Raw genomic sequence first — 18,858 nt, forward strand, 5'->3', positions numbered from 1 at the left:
TTGTGTACCGCCATCTAGCGGAAAAAACCGATAACTAATTAAATTACAGTTTCAGAAGTGTGTACTTCACCCTGTTTGGCGGAGAGATGGCGCTACCTATTCAATTTTCGTAAAAACTCAATTAATATTAATTTTATTAGCTCAATCACCTTCAACATGTCTCAAATTACATGGGAGAGCAAGAATAATTAATTTTGGAATGTTTTAACCTAATTGAATATCCCTGCCATATTCCCCAGGATCGCCATGTTTGCCCTAGAATATTACCGCGAAATTTGAACGTACCCCACATAACGAATGAACTTCCACACAATTTTACTTGGAATGTATATATATGTATATTGAACGTAACAATTATAAAATATACGAATTTTGATCTGACATCCACGGGTACACGTGCGCTCGGAAACCTATCGTCACACGTTTACAACAAAATATATTAATATACATATGTATAGAATATATAGATTTGTGAATATACCCTGTTTCCGTACTTCCCGCGATGAAACGTCGTAAAATCAAACGATACATTATTGTCCCTAATACATGGAACATACAGTTTCTGATATTCAAGATTCTTTGTACTCTCATGAATAAATTAAAAAATACTATTCTCCTCTTGTTTTCCTCTCGTACTTTCACGGATAAACACCAGTTTCGTGGATAATATATACATATACACATAATGATGTTATTGTTCGTTTTCGTACGCTTTTATACAGTGGTGTTGTTAGAGCGGTCTCGCTATATGGCCGTAGGTGGTGCAGCCATGGTTCATATATTTGTGGATAGTTATTGGAGGGGGAAGATGGTTTGAGAGTTTAGATGGGTTTAGATGTGAAAGCTAATGGATGAGAGTTATATAGGGATTTTGGATCATAGGGATTTCGGAGTGTAGGGATTTTGGGTTATAGGAATTTCAGAATATAGAAATTTTAAGATATAAGAATTTAGAAATTTTGGGATTTCAGAACATGGGAATTTTGGCATAAATTAATTTTAGAATATAGGGATTTCGGGATCTGGGGATTTCGGGATCTGGGGATTTCGGGATCTGGGGATTTCGGGATCTGGGGATTTCGGGATCTGGGGATTTCGGGATCTGGGGATTTCGGGATCTGGGGATTTCGGGATCTAGGGATTTCGGTATATAGGAATTTCGAAACATTGCGATTTCAGAACATGGGAATTTTTACATAAATTAATTTTAAAATTTAGGGATTTCAACATATATAGACTTCGAAATCTAGGAATTTCGGGATATAGGGATTTTAGGATATAAAAATTTCAAGATATAGAAATTTGATGACACAAATATTTCACAATAAAAGAATTTCGGAACGCAGGAATTCCACCATGTAGAAATTTCTAAATATAGGGATTTCTCAGTATAGGGATTTCGATGCATAGACATTTTGAAATAAAAGAATGTCAGGACATAGGGATTTCGAGATACAATTTAGGAAGATAGGGACTTCCACATATAGGAATTTGGAAATATTTGGTGTTCTGAGGATCTAGGGACCTAGATATCTAGGGATATAGTGATACACTACAGGATCTATAAATACAATAATCTAGGGAAATAGGAATGAATACAAGGATCTAAGCACATACATATCCAAAGATCAAGGAATATTCCTATCCAACGACACATGAACCTAAACCCCACAAATTGTAAGCCATATACAAAAGGGCCATATAACAAGACACCATAATACAAATACAGAAAACAGACGAAATAACAGAAACTCTAAACATTATGAAAAGTGTACTTTCTATAAAATTTGGAAAATGTAATTTGTTACAAAACATCAATATCTTTATCAATTTAACAAATTAAAAGAAAGAACTACGAATAGTGTTCCCATTATTCTGTCCATTCTCTCCACATATTTTGTGTTATGTTCAATTATGGTCCATACAATATGTTTGTACAAAGGTTTGTCTGAACAAACGGCAGGAAAGGTTTTGTAATACAAAATCGGGATTACTTTTAGTTCCTTAAATATCACTATACAATAGAACCACGACATTTTTCAGTTACACAATTTTGACCTCAGAAGTTGAGAATCACTGGCGACAGTATCTCTTCAAACTGTTATTTCTCCCTTCAAAAACAAAATTTTTTATAAACGTTTGTCTATAAACATTTTTGTAAACAATGTACTATCAGATTCTAACAGATTCGCTATAAATCGATGTCATAAAAATGTAACATTTTCAACTATGACATCCGAAACTTATACATTACAAAAATTGATCTTAACGTACAAACTAAATGAAAAATGTACAAAAGATTCGATAAGTTGAACAATCGCAAAATCTCAAAGACATTCACATCGGAAGACCGCCATTCTGAACTTCAAAACCCAATTCTAATCGAAAATACCAATTCGTCTCATCGAAGTTCTAACCTACATTCCTTACAAAATTGGTCATCGTAACATCGTTCAACATCGGTCATCGTAACGCGTTCATTTGGGCCCAATTTTTACATAACCTCTCAGTCAAACGGTTCTCAATTCTGCGACGATCGCTGTTGATTCGCTGGCGTTTCCATGTCGTTGTACAATATATCCGCTTGATGTGGACAGATCTGAAAAGGCACGAGCTCCGGAGCATTGTTGTTCGGCTGCGTCGATGCTTGTTGCTGAGGTTGTTGAGTTTGAGGTTGTAGCTGCTGCGGTTGTATCATCGTGGCGACGTTGCCTTGAATGGTGGCAGGAACAGTTGGCACAGAACTCACCGTCAACGGATGAGAGAACAATTCCGTAGGCACTATTGGCACTGGCACGGTGATTGGCAGAGGAAGGACGTTCACACCTTGCACGCTGTTCGATGTGGGTAACTGCACGTTGGAATTGTTCGTGTTGCAGCGGTTCATCTGCTGGCACGCGTTCGTTGCGTTGTATGGCATGCTTGCCTGTAATTGAAGAAGCGATTGAGATGTGACCGCCATTTTGGTTTGGATGTTTGGGTCAAGTGGTGTGGACAGACGATTTTGCAATTTTGGGATTTCAGGATCTTGGACTTTTGGCATTTTGTAGTTTTAGGAGTATGGAATGTTGGGATTTTAGAACATTCGGACTATGGGGGGTTGAGACCTTGTTGGGACTATGGGATATTCGGATGTTGAGACGATGCATGGCTGCTGAGATGTTAGGACGTTGTTGGAACGTTAGGAGTATTGGATATTGGGACTATGGGACGTTGGGAGTATGGGACGTTGAGAGCATGGGACGTTGGGAGTATGGGACGTTGGGAGTATGGGACGATCGGAGTAAAGGATATTGGGACTATGGGACGTTACGAATATTGGATATTGGGACTATGGGACGTTAGGAGTATTGGATATTGGGACTATGGGACGTTGGGAGTATGGGATGTTGGGAGTATGGGACGTTGGGAGTATGGGACGTTGGAAGTATGGGACGTTGGAAGTATGGGACGTTAGGAGTATTGGATATTGGGACTATGGGACGTTGGGAGTATGGGGCCTTGGGAGTATGGGACCTTGGGAGTATGGGACGTTGGGACTATGAAATCTTGGGAGTATGGGACCTTGAGAGTATGGGACCTTGGAAGTATGGGATCTTGGGAGTATGGGATTTTGGGAATATGGGACCTTGAGAGTATGGGACCTTGGAAGTATGGGATCTTGGGAGTATGGGACGTTGGGAGTATAGGACCTTGGAAGTATGGGATCTTGGGAGTATGGGACGTTGGGAGCATGGGATCTTGGAAGTATGGAATCTTGGGAGTATGGGACCTTGGGAGTGTGGGACGTTGGGACTATGAGATCTTGGGAGTATGGGACCTTGAGAGTATGGGACCTTGGAAGTATGGGACCATGAGAGTATGGGACCTTGGAAGTATGGGACGTTGGGAGTATGGGACCTTGGAAGTATGGGATCTTGAGAGTATGGGACGTTGGGAGTATGGGACCTTGAGAGTATGGGACCTTGGAAGTATGGGATCTTGGGAGTATGGGGCCTTGAGAGTATGGGACCTTGGAAGTATGGGATCTTGGGAGTATGGGACGTTGGGAGTATGGGACCTTGGAAGTATGGGATCTTGGGAGTATGGGACCTTGGGAGTATGGGACGTTGGGACTATGGGACCTTGGGAGTATGGAACCTTGGGAGTATGGGACCTTGGGAGTATGGAACCTTGAGGCGTTGTTGGAGCGTTGGGACTATGGAACCTTCAGTCCTTTTTGGAACGTTGGGACTATGGAACCTTGAGGCGTTGTTGGAACGTTGGGACGTTGGGGTTTTATCAGATCTCTCATTACCTAATATTTACACTTGGAATTATGAAACAATTTTGAATTCTTCAAATTCTGGGACCTTGACAAAATTTTAGTCTTCAAAGTCAGTACTCAAGATTTCGATAAATAATAATACCTATTTTCAAAAATCGGTTTGCGCCCATAAAAATTGATAATGTATGCTACATAATTTTTGTATAACAATCAAAGAACTATAACTGCGAACTATCAAAACATTTTAAAGGTACCAAAATTGGTAGTACCTTAAATTTTCAAGAATAAACAATTTTGTCGAAATCTTGTTCAGTTTTGATGTAATTTAAAATGTCTCTAATCTCGAGTACTTCAGAAATTAATATACTTACATTGAGTAATGGGGATAGAATTCCGTATCTAGCTATAAATAATTGTTCCGACACCCTTCTAAGCTCTTCTTGTTGATGCACGATCAACTGCTGCAACTCTTCATGTTTACGCTGCAGTTCATCTTGTATCTGATTCTGGGCAGGTGTCATCACCATTCCTTGTGGATGTAACATCTACAAACATATATACATACACTCCCCAATTCAAACTTAACAAAATCCAAGTATCAAAATCTTTAAATTTTGAATCTTTATTTGTTTCATTTTTATAAATTTTATTTTCATTATTTATTTTCAGAGTTTCTTTTACTTTGGGTCAATTCATGGCTTATTATCTCTAGGTAACATTACCTCAGGAGTTGCCAACGTAGAAATAATCGGTGTAGGCGGTGCCGCAAAAGCAGTACTGACAACAGGTTGCAGATTAACAGTCGCATACTGTGTTTGTTCCATAAAATTAATGCAACCTTGATCAACATCCAACAGTGGTTGTTGATGCTGCGCCTGTTGCGGTTGCTGTTGTTGTCTATTATCTATCGTGGCTATGTGACTCTTGTTCGTGATCGAGCTGTTCGCAGAAGTACCCTTCGACCTTGAAATGTGTATGATCTGCGAATGTGGAGAGCTTCGTAGGGAAGCTGACACGGAGGAACTGTCGGAACTTTCGACGTGGTGCCGTGATCTGGTGTTGGAAGATACAGATTTCGGCGTTCTGGAGGATTTGGGCCACTGCGTTGGCGAAACTGGACAAGAAGTCGTCACCTGGAAGTAGAAATGTTAGCTCTGGTTAGTTGGTCTAATTAGTTGGTCTGGTTAGTTGGTCTGGTCTGATTAGTTGATTGCTCAGAGGTGCAGATATGAAGTTGGGAGCTATGAACTGTGATGTGAAGCAGTTGGAGGTGATTGAGTAGTGTCAGGTGATGCGTAGGTGGTTATGGAGGTACTAGGATGTGGTCATTGGATGTGGAGGTATTAGATGTGGCTATTGGATGTGGAGGTACTAGATGTGGTCATTGGATGTGAATGTATTAGGATGTGGTCATTGGATATGGAGGTACTAGATGTGATCATTGGATGTAGTCATTGGATGTGGAGGTACTAGGATGTGGAGGTGCTAGGATGTGGAAGCATTAGGATGTGAAGGTACTAGGATGTGGTTATTGAATGAGGAGGTACTAAGATGTGGTACTTGGACGTGGAGGTACTAGGATGTGGAGGTACTAGGATGTGAAGGTATTAGATGTGGCCATTGGATGTGGAGGTACTAGATGTGGTCATTGGATGTGAATATATTAGGATGTGGTCATTGGAGGTACTAGATGTGGTCATTGGATGTAGTCATTGGATGTGGAGGTACTAGGATGTGGAGGTGCTAGGATGTGGAAGTACTAGGATGTGAAGGTACTAGGATGTGGTTATTGAATGAGGAGGTACTAAGATGTGGTACTTGGATGTGGAGGTACTAGGATGTGGAGGTACTAAGATGTGGAGGTACTAGGATGTGGAGACGCTAAACAACCCCTCAAAAAGTCCACAAATAAAGCAAACACACAGCAACCATACTAAAAGTAACACACTCCCGATATATTGCCGTCACATAACATCAAAATAGCTTCACCTGCTGCTGCTTCACAGGAATAAGAACATCCTGACTATGTTCCTTATTGAAGTTCTCCGACTCCTTCCTTAGTTCCTTAATAACGTCAATATAGCTAACAACATAGTGCGTGCAGACAATGAACTCCGGTTTCGAGTTCCACTGATTATAGGTTATGTAAAACCTAGTTTGCAGCCATATCCATTGCTGGCCTTTCGTGAGAAACCTGTAGTAGCAGGAAGTTCCTTCGCCCTTTTGCATAACTGTAAATAAATTCTTCATCGTCTCTGTCTTTCTCAGACACTTCATTTTTGATACTCACGCGATTCGTGACACATGACAACCTTGTCCAAATCGTCCACGTGATAGTAATCGTATCCGGACGTGCCCAGAACCTCGAACGGAAGGTAACCGATGATGGGTGGTGCTCGATGGTCCAGAAATAAAAATTTCCACTCGAGACTGTGTCGAGATGTGAACTCTGACTTTGTGTTGTCCATCACGGACAACTCGCGGATCAGCTGTGGCGTTTGGAGACGTCCTGTACCCACGAAAACTAATCTAAGACAAGACAAGCGGGTTCACTGCAATGCGATATAGTAGGAGGTGCTATGATACGGTATCTGCGTGTTTAAGATCAGATGTTATTTTTGCTGTCACTCTGATGAAACGTTACGACATTTGGTGGATGTCTGAATGTGGTTACCATTTTGTAGGATGTATTGCAAAGTTAAATATCTTTACATATAATGTTAAATATTATTGAAAGGTGATATTTAATCTATATTTAAAAAATCTAAAAAAAAAAATAAAAAAGAATTAAAAAGATTTGAACTCTGGGCCTTTAGATCATGAAATTAAAACGCTTCTGCTACAGCCAATTTATTATTTAAAAATTATTGTTAACATAATCTGTTAAGTAATAAAATATATACAAATAAAAACTCACAATTATTTAAAAAGCGAACACAATTATAAATAAATAATCCAACAATAATTTTCCACCAAAAATATAAATCGCAAATGTAACATTTGACCTAACCTTTCCAACTAAACTATATAAATTATTTCTACAATTATCAATAACAAAGAAAAGTATTTTAATCGTGATTCATAATTACCCATTACACTAAGACTTTTACTCTTATGCAAACAGTAAGAACATTTCGTCTCACATTAAGAACGAATTAATAAATTAATTAAAAGACAACGGAGAATTTGTTCTGGTATTAAACCCAATGTAAGGCTGTTGCATATTAAATGGCCGACTTTGTTTTAATTTGCAATGTAATTACTTTGTATCAATTCCAGTGGTATTACCGAACTTCGTGTTCGGTAATAAATTGTCTACCTCCGTGTCGACATCGGAACCTGTAAACGAAATAAAAAACAATGTACCTATGTTATTTATTGTCGATGTACGAAGAAATGCGAAACGGAATATCGTCAATTACGCACGAAAGTACCCAACAAATTGTACAAGCTCGTATACCGGGTTGTCCTGGATATTTAGGCCGCCCCTCTTGATATGACACGAGAAGGATATTTGGTCCTCTGCGAATCAAATTATTAATTATAAATGTAATTGTAGACGTGTGACATATTGTCGAGTATATCATATATGTGAGTACAATAAATAAGAACTAAGAATAAATGAAGATAAATTGAACAAATAAAATTTTTATATTAGACTTTTATAACTAACACAAATTAGTTAAACGTGTAACAGTGGGATTTTTTTGTTTACGTGTTTTTATGCCGAATTTTGGGATATTATAAGATTCTAAGGAAGATATAGAGAATTTTCACGTGGGGCATTTTAGGTTCCGGGCTATTCTGGGATTTTTTTAAATTTGGAACTTTGTGATTTTAGAATTTCAGATCAAATTTCAATAGAATACAACTTAATAGAATTTCCATTTCTTTAGGATTTCAGGATTTTTTTACTTCGGAATTGTAGACTTTTAGACTTGTAGAGTTGTGGAATTGTAGAATTATAGAAACGTAGATTCATGGAATTGTGGAACTATAGAATTGTGGAATTGCGGAATTGTGGAACTGTGGAATTGTAGAATTGCGGAATTGTAGAATTCTAGAATTGTGGAATGTTTAATTGTGGAATTGTGGAGTTATAGAATTGTTGAATTGTGGAATAGTGCAATAATGTAATAGTCGAATTGTAGAATTGTGGAGTTGCGGAAATGTGGAATTGTGGAATTGTTGAATTGTGGAATTGTAGAATTCTAGATTTGTGAAGTTGTACAATTGTAGAATTGAGGAATTGAGTAATTATGGAATTGCGAAACTGTTGAATTGTAGAACTGTGGAATTGTAGATTTGTAAAATTGTAGAATTGTGGAATTGTGGAATTGTGGAATTGTGGAATTGTAGAATTGTGGAATGTGGAATTGTGGCATTGTGGAATTGTAGAATTGTGGAGTTCCGGAAATGTGGAATTGTTGAATTGTAATATTCTAGATTTGTGAAGTTGTAGAATTGTGGAATGTTGAATTGTGGAGTTGTAGAATTGTAGAATTGTGGAATTGTGGAATTGAGGAATTGAGGAATTGAGGAATTGAGGAATTGAGTAATTGTGGAATTGCGAAACTGTTGAATTGTAGAACTGTGGAATTGTAGATTTGTGAAATTGTAGAATTATGGAATGTGTATTTGTAAAATTGTGATGTTGTAAAGTTTTACATTTTGGAGTTTTAGAATTGTAGAGTTCTAGTGTTTTACAGTTTCAAAATTGTAGAACTCTGAATTCGTAGAATTGCGAAATTGTAGAACAGTGAAATCGTAGAATTATGAAGTAGCGGAATTAGACTATTTTACAATCGTAGAATTTTAAAATTAAATTCTTTTAGAATATTAGTTTTCCAATTTGATAACTTAATCACCTCCAAATTTTGAAATATAAAATTTTCATAAACTTCACCTTTATATAAGCAGTACCTTCCAATTTGATCAACGTCAAGATCTTAAAATTCTCAAAATTGTCCTTTCAGTGGACACAAAATTGTCCTCTCCATCTAAATCTACGAAATATCCAGAAAATTTCTAGCAACTAGAAATTAATAGAATACCTCAACTATCTAAAATACCTACGGAATTCCAAAAAGAGTAACCTATCAAAAATTCCAAAAACTTCCCTGCTCTAAATTCCTATTTCACCCTACTATCAATTCACAATCTTATTAATCTCATTAATCATTTTACGACCCAACTATATCACATACTCGACTGTACAGCGAATATAAGTTCACGTGTGCACAGTAGATCTGCTGTTGAAGGGTGCAACGGAGGGTGAATATTTACCTTTCTTAATATTCCGCCGATCCCTCGTGTTGACAGGATTCAGTAATACGTTGTATAACGATGATTGGTCCTCTTGATACGTAATATCATAGATTGTTGTGTTCTCTAACTCGTTTGGGAGATAGCCGAGCAGAGATGTAACGCTTTCGGACACGTAATAAATGCGCCCGCTTGAAGAAAATACCATTATAAAACCGTCCAGAGCCTATATTGAGGAAATGTCGCTCGTGTTTTTATCAGTAACAACATCAGTCGACGAAACATTTACATTCATGCTACTAATCGAACTTGGATATCGTTTTATTTCAGCGATAACGTTAATAAATAATTTTGTAGATAATCCACTACTTAAATGTGGTCGATATTTCTGCTGATTTAATAAATAATTTAGTAGATTTACTAGCACCAGATTAAAATTAAGATAAAATTAAAGTTTGATGAAATTGATTCATTTTAAGATACACTAATTTGTAGTGAGTGACTTATGATTATCTTTGCACGATTTTAAAAACAAAAATGCACAGCAAAGTTTTCAGAGAAATTGTAAATTGAAAAAGTTTGAAAAATAGAATTTTGAAAAAGAAAAATTTGCAATTATTTTTCGAATAATGCAGACAATTATATTAATAATGCAAATAAAAGTGAGGAGTTAAATTATTTTTTAAGCAAATTTCGAAATGCCATAATTAAACGATATCAGTGTTCGTTCTTAATTTTCTGAAGAAGAAAAACGATCTGAAACATCGAGTCAGCAGTGATATTGTTTTAGATTCGACGATTAAGCACAACAAGACTCTCGTACCTCTAATATCAGATGCGTGAATTCTTCGTTCGAAAGAAACGACGGTTTCCAATCTTCCTGAATTTCGTGAACCCTGGATCTTACTGCTATTTCTGTAACAAAGAAATTGTTTCGTTATTTTTTTATTAAATATTACTTTGAATAGATTCCTGAGACCATTATTTAATTAATTATTAGGAGTATGAAACGAATTCAGGACTAGCTTCAATTTTACTTACTTCATAATGTTTAATAAACTTCATAGTCTTTAATGTTCATTAAAATGAAATTTTTTAAATTATGTACAATTTTAAAAATAATAGAAATGTGTCAATTTTACTACATTAATATCAATTTTAGTCACTTCATAATATTTGATATACTTCGTAGCCTTTAATGTTCATTAAAATTAAATTTTTTAAATTATGTACAATTTTAGAAATAATAGAGATGTCAATTTTAATACATTAATATAACTTTAAATAACTAACTAAGACTTTAATTGAAAAATATTCTACGAACTAAGAATTCGAACGAAACCCTTGTCGTACAATTTATTTGTCAGATGCGTCAGTTAAAACTAAGCTATAATAAAATAAACAAAGAAAATTAAAATTTGAGTATTCTATATTCAGTGATTCTTGTCTATACAAATTTTAGTTAAACTTCAATTTCAAATTAAGGAGTATTATAAATTTGAGTAACGTTTTTCAAATTAGAGCTGTGAGTCAAGAGTGAGAGTCGCGAAAGAACGGCAGGCAGTTAAGAAAAATGGCGGGCAACGCGTGCATCCTGATATATTAGTTTTTAATAGAACTATTCTTTTACAGATTCCTTTTGAATAGATTTTACTTGAAAAGTTACTTGTAATCATGCACTAAAAATATTTTTAGTTACAATACAACGAAATATTTTTTAATTAAATCTGTAGTACTACATATTGATGTCTAAATATAGTGGAACATACAATAGTGGAATAAATAATAAAGTAGAAACCTCAAAAGAATTCAAGTTATTCGAGTAAAATTTGTAACTAAAATACAACAATTCAAGTAAAATTTGTGAGTAAAATTCAATAATTCAAATAAAATTTGTAAGTAAAATACAATTGAGGTAAAATTTGTAACTAAAATTCAACAATTCAACTAAAATTGTGGAATTGGGGAATGGTGGAATTATGGAATTGTGGATTTGTGGAATTGTGGAATTGCGGAATTGTGGAATTGGGGAATGGTGGAATTATGGAATTGTAGAATTGCGGAATTGTGGATTTGTGGAATTGCGGAATTGCGGAATTGTGGAAATGTAGAATTCTAGATTTGTGAAATTGTAGAATTCTAGATTTGTGAAATTGTAGAGTTGTGGAACGTGAAATTGCGGAATTGTGGAATTCTAGATTTGTGAAATTGTAGAATTGTAGAATGTGGAATTGCGGAATTGTGGAATTCTAGATTTGTGAAATTGTAGAGTTGTGGAATGTGAAATTGTGGAATTGTGGAATTCTAGATTTGTGAAATTGTAGAGTTGTAGAATGTGGAATTGAGGAATTGTTATAAAGTTTTACCGTTTTGGAGGTTTAGAATGGTAAAATTATAGTACTTTAGAGTTTCAGAATTGTCGAATACTGAAATTGCAGAATTCTGAATTCATAGAATTGTGAAAATGTAGAGTTATGAAATTGTAGAATTGTAAAATTTGTAAGTAAAAAGTGTTAAAGGAAACTGACAACACTAAAAATATTACCTAATACAAAAAGTTAATAAAACAAAAATAGAAATAATTTTTAGTATATAATTCTTAAATGACTCACCATTGTGATTCTTCAGAAACGAGATCGTCGACTTCAACACGGTAGATTTGTCCATTTTCCGTGTGTTCGAACTCACCATGCTTCCTAGCTCGTTAACGAGCATGTTGAACTGATCACGACGTTTTTTTTCGCTTAAATTACGTGATTTCCTGGTGGAAAGATTATTTAATAGTAGATGTGGATGTAACGATTTTCAAAGTTTTCTTTTTTTTTAATTGAAAAATTATGGCTCACCGTTTTGTGTCATCCTTATCGTCAACGTCATCGTCCATCGTGTCACTGAAAGGAATTTAATTAAGGAGTTAATTAATGTAGACAGAAGATAGAAGTGGTATTGTCGAGGATGAATGAACATTTAGGGGATTCGTTTAATAATTTAATTCTATATATAATTTTATTCTTAAATAAGTTTAGTGGTAAATCTGTATTTGATATCAATAGATGTATTTCTTCAAATATTTATTTTTGACATTAATATTTAAGTCTAAATTAAGTTAAGATTCTAAATTCTGAAATACGTATTTAAGTATTTATGTTTGATGTTAGCATTTAAATTTATGAAATTAATAAATTCGATAAATTTTATAATTTATAAAACTTGTACGAATTTCTGATAATTTATAAAACTTATCGTACACAAAATTTGTAGAAATTTATGACATTTCCAGTACTCCCCAAAAAGTTGAATTATATAATTTTTAATATATCTTTGAAAAGTGAAAATTTATCTGGCACCAAAAAAATAAAAGTTCAGGGTAACTTTTGAAACTTAAACAAATTTTTACATAGTTTACAACTAAAAAAATAATGATTCCAAGCTTCTCTGTTTATTAGAAAACAGATATTATTAGGGGAAGCAAAAGAAATACATTTTCTTGCCCCATGAGCAAAGACACTCGCGTTGTAACCGGATCATACTAAGGAACCGCGTATTGGGTAACAGGCTTAAAATCAATATTGGTTGGATAATAGTATCCAAACACGATATATATTTATATAATTGATTTAGTAAATTATCTTATAAATTAACAAGAAATTATCAAAATTAAGATTTATCAAATTTACGAATGATTAAATTTCTGTATTTAAAATTTGAAAAATATCAAGTTTCTGTATTCATGTGTTGCAAATTTTTATATTTCCAAATTTCTCAAGTTTTAATTTTTGAGATTATTAAAAATTGTTGGTTGTCAAATTATGAAGTTATCAAAGTAGACAATTACAAAATTACAAAATTGCAAAATTACAAAATTACCACATTAGAAAATTACAAAACTATCAAATCACCAAATTACAAAATTCTTACACCTACTACATCAAATCAACTGAAACTTAACCTCTTATCCTACAACAAAGTTGAAAATTTTTTAAATAAAAATAATCCAAAAGTACATCTACATTATCCTTACTCTCAAATACCTAAAAACTCTCCAGCTTTCGCAATCAAACATTTGAACGAAGACGCGAGGTGCCAGATCAACAACGGCTCAAAAGAAAACATAACATGGCGACAACATAACCCAGAACTATAACACAAAAACCTTCTCTATTTAATAAATGCCCACCTTACAATATTAAATTTGCAAATAATTTCCTGTTCAGGCAACTAATAATAGTAACAAATCATAGCGGCTATATAGAAAATGTCAACAACGGGCTATATCGCCTAAATACAATTACAGCGACGTATCAGAAATATCACTAATCTTGAAATAAAAATCCACTTATTTAGCAAAACTACACACTGTGACATCAAATTTATAAACAATTTTTTATTTGAATATTCAAAATTAGAGATAGATCGTAGATACCATGTAGGAAGTGTCAACAATGCGTTATATTGCCAATTATGATTACATTGGTGTATTAGAAACGTTAGCAAAACTTGAAATAAAAATCTAATTATTTAGGAAACTGACACATCTTGTAAGGATAGATTCGTAAACAATCTTTGATGAGGAGAAGTAAAACTAAGGAGATGAAGGCCATATAAAGAGAGTCAACGCTTCATCGCGCAAATAAATACATTTGCACCAATGTATCGGTAACGTTAGTGAAAGACCAGAAGAAATAAAAATTCACTCATTCATCAAATCGTCACGTTGTAATATCAAATTTACAATTTTCTACACGAACAGGGACAAATTAAATGCCATATAGGGAGGGTGAACGTTCCACCGTTCAAATACACTTGTACCAACGTTGGGAAAAAATTAGAAGAACTAAAAATTCACTTATTCATCAAATCCTCACATTGTAACATCAAATTTACAATTTCCTACTTGAACAATAACAATTAGCGTCAGGTCAAGTGCCATATAGAAAGAGCGAACGTCCCACCGTCCAAATACACTTATACCAACTTGTCGGTAATTCTACTAAAAAACTAGAATAAGTAAAAATCCAATTACTCATCAAAGCATCACACTGTACTACCAACATTTACAATTTCCCACTCGAACCAAATTAGCGTCAGGTCAAGTGCCATATAGAAAGAGCGAACGTCCCACCGTTCAAATACACTTATACCAACTTGTCGGTAATTCTACTAAAAAACTAGAATAAGTAAAAATCCAATTACTCATCAAAGCATCACACTGTACTATCAAAATTTACAATTTCCACTCGAACGAAATTAGCGTCAGGTCAAGTGCCATATAGGAAGAGTGAACGCTCCACCGTTCAAATGCACTTATACCAACTTACCAACGCTAGTAGGCAAACATGCGGAACTAAAAATCCTATTACATGGCAAAGTGACACATTGCAGGAGGAATGCGTTAGGTAGCCACAGCACTAACATGCGTTGCAGTCAGATCGAAGGCAAAAAGCATCGCGTTATATCACCGGATCAAAGTATAATTGCGTGTCACTCACTCGGATTGTCGGGAGGAACGTCCCCGCGAATAACTCGCCATGTAACTTTGTACTTATGTTGTCGGACCAATTACGGTGTCGATATGCAGTCGTCGGATCGACTGATCCTCGTCCTAGCCTGGTAATTTCTGGTGATTTCTCGTCGGACACGCAACAACACCCGGACAGCACCGGCACATTTTTCCTCACCGATAGAAATTCTCGACGAACGTTTCTTACCAGTTCGTTCAGTTACGTGCAATGCTTACGTACTCTTGCGACTTTGCGATGGAAGGTCCGCTGCACTGTCTGAAGTTGCATACATATGGCTGTCTCTCTCTGTATATCGCTCTGTTTCTGTTCGAACGACGGTCGTTAGAACGCATGCTCCGATTCGAAGCACGGACGCTCAGTACGAAACGTTTATCGACGTGCGGATGGAGCAAGCCTGCCTTCCTTAGGGAAAATGTGAGATGGGGGATAGGTGTGGGCTCCTTTCTGGAGGCTGCAGTTTTGGGAATTGGGAGGTTGGGACTTTCTGAGTTGGGAAGTTGAGATGTTTGGAAGGGGAAGGAATTTTGAATTTGGAATTTTAGATATTTGGAAGGTGGAGGATTTTTAAATACGGAATTTTAGAAATTTGGGAGATGGAGGATTTGAAATTTACTATTTTGTTAATTTGGATGGTAGAGACTTTTTGAATTTTAGAAACATGGAAATTTTGCACATTTGGGAATTTAGGGATTCAGAAGATTGAGAATTTAGGAATTGAAGGATTTGAAAACTTGTGACTTTTAGAATTTTAGAATTTTAGAGTATGGGAATTTGGGTAATTGAGAATTCAGAAATTTGGGAAATTGAGAATTGGGGAACTTCAGACTTGAAAATATTTAAATTTGTGAAAACTAAGAAATTTAAAATTTTAGGAAATTTAGGAAATTTAAGAAATTTGAGAAATTTGAGAAATTTGAAAAGTTTAAGAAATTTGAAAAGTTTAAGAAATTTGAGAAATTTGAGAAATTTGAGAAATTTGAGAAATTTAAGAAATTTAAGAAATTTGAGAAATTTGAGAAATTTAAGAAATTTAAGAAATTTGAGAAATTTAAGAAATTTAAGAAATTTAAGAAATTTAAGAAATTTGAGAAATCTAAAAAATTTGAGAAATTTGAGAAATCTAAAAAATTTAATTACTCTAAGTAATTGCACAAATTAAAGAAATTGGTTATAACCTTTTAATTTTATAAATTAATAATTAAGAAATTTTTAATTTACAAGGTGAGAAATTTCAAAATAAGAAAACTAAAATATTTGATACTGCAAATTTGAAAATTGTTAAATTTTCAAATTTATCTATTTGAAAATTTTTATTTGACGAATTTGGAAATAATCAAATTAAACGATTTGATATTTCAAAATTTTTTAATTCTTGAATTTATCAGTTTGAAAATTTTAATTTGACAAATTTAGAGAGAAGAAAATTTAAGAATTTAATTTTAGAGATTTAATAATCATAAATTTATAAATTTTTAAATTGTGCCATTTAAAATTGAATATATTAATATTTAAAACTTGGCAACTATACTTGATTAAATTTTGAAATTTTTACATTATAGAACTAACAAATTTAAAAAATCGGATAAAGTCAGAAAACTTGAAGATTTGAAAATTTCATGATTTAACAAAATTTAAAAATCATTGAATCCGGAAACTTAAATATATTTAAACTTTATTTAAAGCATCTATCTTCAAACATTTCGAAGTTCATACATACAAAGTCCATAAGAAAATAATACAAAATTACTATTTATTAAAACTTACCTCCGTTAAATTCGCACAAATTGCTTCGCATTTCGTACGAGATATCCGCAGCCAACTTCAAGGGAATTTTCCATAAACGTATCTTATAGACGCTAAAAATTTTCCGGCAACGCGCAGTCGCGGCTTATCAATGACGCCAGCGAACTCTGTTTATGCGCTGAATTATGGCTGATTGGTCAATCATCTTGCACTATTTCAACGTTTATCCAATAGCAATCACACTATCACACGAGGGTCAAAACAAATTAAGAAACTAGTAGAACTATAAAACGTAGGGAATATATATACTATATCAAGTTTAAAAGTGCATTGCATTTATCATTTCTGTTTTACTGACTGTTGGTCAGAAAGATTTGTTACTTTTTAACGATAGAAATATTAGAAATAACGTACTAGAAATATTTAAGTAGGTGACACGTGAATACAATGTTAAGTATACAATTATTATTACGAATTAATAATTTAATTGCTTTTTTTAATGTATAAGAGATATTAATAAATTTTCTTTCACTTCGGAAGGTGTCCATAATGTGGTCATCTTGAATATCTTATTTATTTTTCATAATAAAAGAAAATATCAAAGGAAAATATTTTGTTCAAACAGACAAATATTATAGTGGTTAAGGAATTTGGCCATTTTGAGTACTTTGTTAATTTTTCATAACAAAAGAAAATGTCAAAGAATAATATTTTTTTCAACCGAATAAACATTATGGTGGTTAAGAAATTTGGCCATTTTAAGTACCTTGCTTATTTTTCATGATAAAAGAAAATGTCGAAGCAAAATATTTTGTTCAAACTAGCAAATATTAAATTTTGCTAAAATTTTGTTAAAATATTATGATACATATTATTTTATCATATTACTGTTAGACAATTTAAAAATTTTTAGATTTCTGAGAATTTGTAAATTTAGGGATTCTAGAATTTAATAATTTAGTAATTTCTAATTTACAAAATTTGAAAAGCTAGCAATACTAAAATTAGAAATTTAAGGTTTTGGAAATTTGCAAATGTTGATCTTTGACAATTTGGTAATTATTTAAATTTTATATTGAAAATTGATAATTTTAAAATTTAGAAATTTGAGGATCTAGAGATTTGCAAATTTAGAGGTTTTAGAATTTGCTAATTTGGCCAAATTTAAATTAAAAACGAGAAAATTTAGCAATTTTTAAACTTGAAAGTTTAGAAATTTGGAAACTGGGAAATTTTGCAAATTTTGAAACTGGGAACTTGCAAATTCAATAATTTGCTAATTATTTAATTAAAAAGTTGGAAAAATCAATTTAAAAATGTAGACATTTCAGGAGTAGTCAAATTAAAAATTTGAAAATTTAATAAACTTGAAATTTTATAATCTCAGAAATATAGGAACCTGAAACTTGGTAATTTGATGACTCAATATGGAAATTTGATAGTTCAAAAATAAAATACACATTTCATTCAACACCCTCCTTACTTAAACACTCAACGATACAAACCACCAGAAAGAAAATAAAAAACTTGTCTAAAACTGAAAAAGTAACTTACTGTCTCTTAAATCTACTGCACCTGAAAATAAGATGTAGAATAAAAGCATTTACAACTACAGGTAAATTTTACGTAATATTTATTATTTATAGTGTATTCAGAAATGTCAGGCCTCAACCAGTGGGCCTTCTCTTTTTTTCCTTTTTTTTCTTTCATTTTTTTTTTCGTTTTTCGACATATTTGATCAGTAAACATCACAATGTTAATTTTTCCCCTAGTCCGTACAGTTTATCTGTATTATTTCCTCTTTCCTATTAGAAGCAACGCACAAGCTGCTCGTATCGGGACAATTATCGTTTCATCCTCGTATCTATTCACACATCTCGTCCGAATAAAACCATCCCGTCCATTTTCCTGTTCTCTCGCGAGAATGCAAAATGGCCGAACGTAAACGTACAACAGAAACCCAAAAAAAAGAACGTGCAACGAGCAGCTTACGCCTCGCAGGAAATCGAATAATATCCAGCTTCTCGTTCTTGATTCCTCACCCACAGTTTTGCATGCCAG

At 33.7% G+C, this 18,858-nt stretch overlaps 1 protein-coding gene across 4 annotated transcripts; it reads right to left on the bottom strand.

Moving 5' to 3' along the window:
• Positions 1 to 313: 313 nt before the first annotated feature.
• Positions 314 to 16,837, bottom strand: Clk (circadian locomoter output cycles kaput protein Clock). 4 transcript variants are annotated; one of them, XM_012297302.2, is made up of 12 exons: positions 16,819 to 16,837; positions 12,379 to 12,423; positions 12,145 to 12,293; positions 10,356 to 10,447; positions 9,554 to 9,758; positions 7,694 to 7,789; positions 7,531 to 7,606; positions 6,558 to 6,796; positions 6,257 to 6,498; positions 4,990 to 5,400; positions 4,639 to 4,812; positions 314 to 2,926 (listed from the first exon to the last, which is right to left on the bottom strand). In XM_012297302.2, the coding sequence occupies exons 2-12, from the start codon at positions 12,414 to 12,416 to the stop codon at positions 2,522 to 2,524; spliced, it is 2,127 nt and encodes a 708-aa protein (XP_012152692.2). In that variant the 5' UTR covers positions 12,417 to 12,423; positions 16,819 to 16,837; the 3' UTR covers positions 314 to 2,521. The 4 variants fall into 4 exon arrangements, with proteins under 4 accessions (XP_012152692.2, XP_076396053.1, XP_003708362.2 ...); XM_076539938.1 differs by lacking the exon at positions 16,819 to 16,837 and adding an exon at positions 15,274 to 15,584; XM_003708314.3 differs by lacking the exon at positions 16,819 to 16,837 and adding an exon at positions 15,022 to 15,329.
• Between the last annotated feature and the right edge of the window lie 2,021 nt (positions 16,838 to 18,858).

The sequence above is a fragment of the Megachile rotundata genome, chromosome 15, assembly GCF_050947335.1.
Source record: "Megachile rotundata isolate GNS110a chromosome 15, iyMegRotu1, whole genome shotgun sequence".
NCBI classification, from domain to species: domain Eukaryota; kingdom Metazoa; phylum Arthropoda; class Insecta; order Hymenoptera; family Megachilidae; genus Megachile; species Megachile rotundata.

Bases quoted from the DNA above. Each gene is read 5' to 3' on its own strand.
- Clk (XM_076539938.1), bottom strand. From the start codon at position 15,386: ATGCGTTCTAACGACCGTCGTTCGAACAGAAACAGAGCGATATACAGA. The intron at 12,424-15,273 runs GTACGTAAGCAT...AATTCCTTTCAG, and splicing joins TCCATCGCAAAGTCGCAAGA to TGACACGATGGACGATGACG. The intron at 4,813-4,989 runs GTAATGTTACCT...ATATGTTTGTAG, and splicing joins CTACGTTGGCAACTCCTGAG to ATGTTACATCCACAAGGAAT.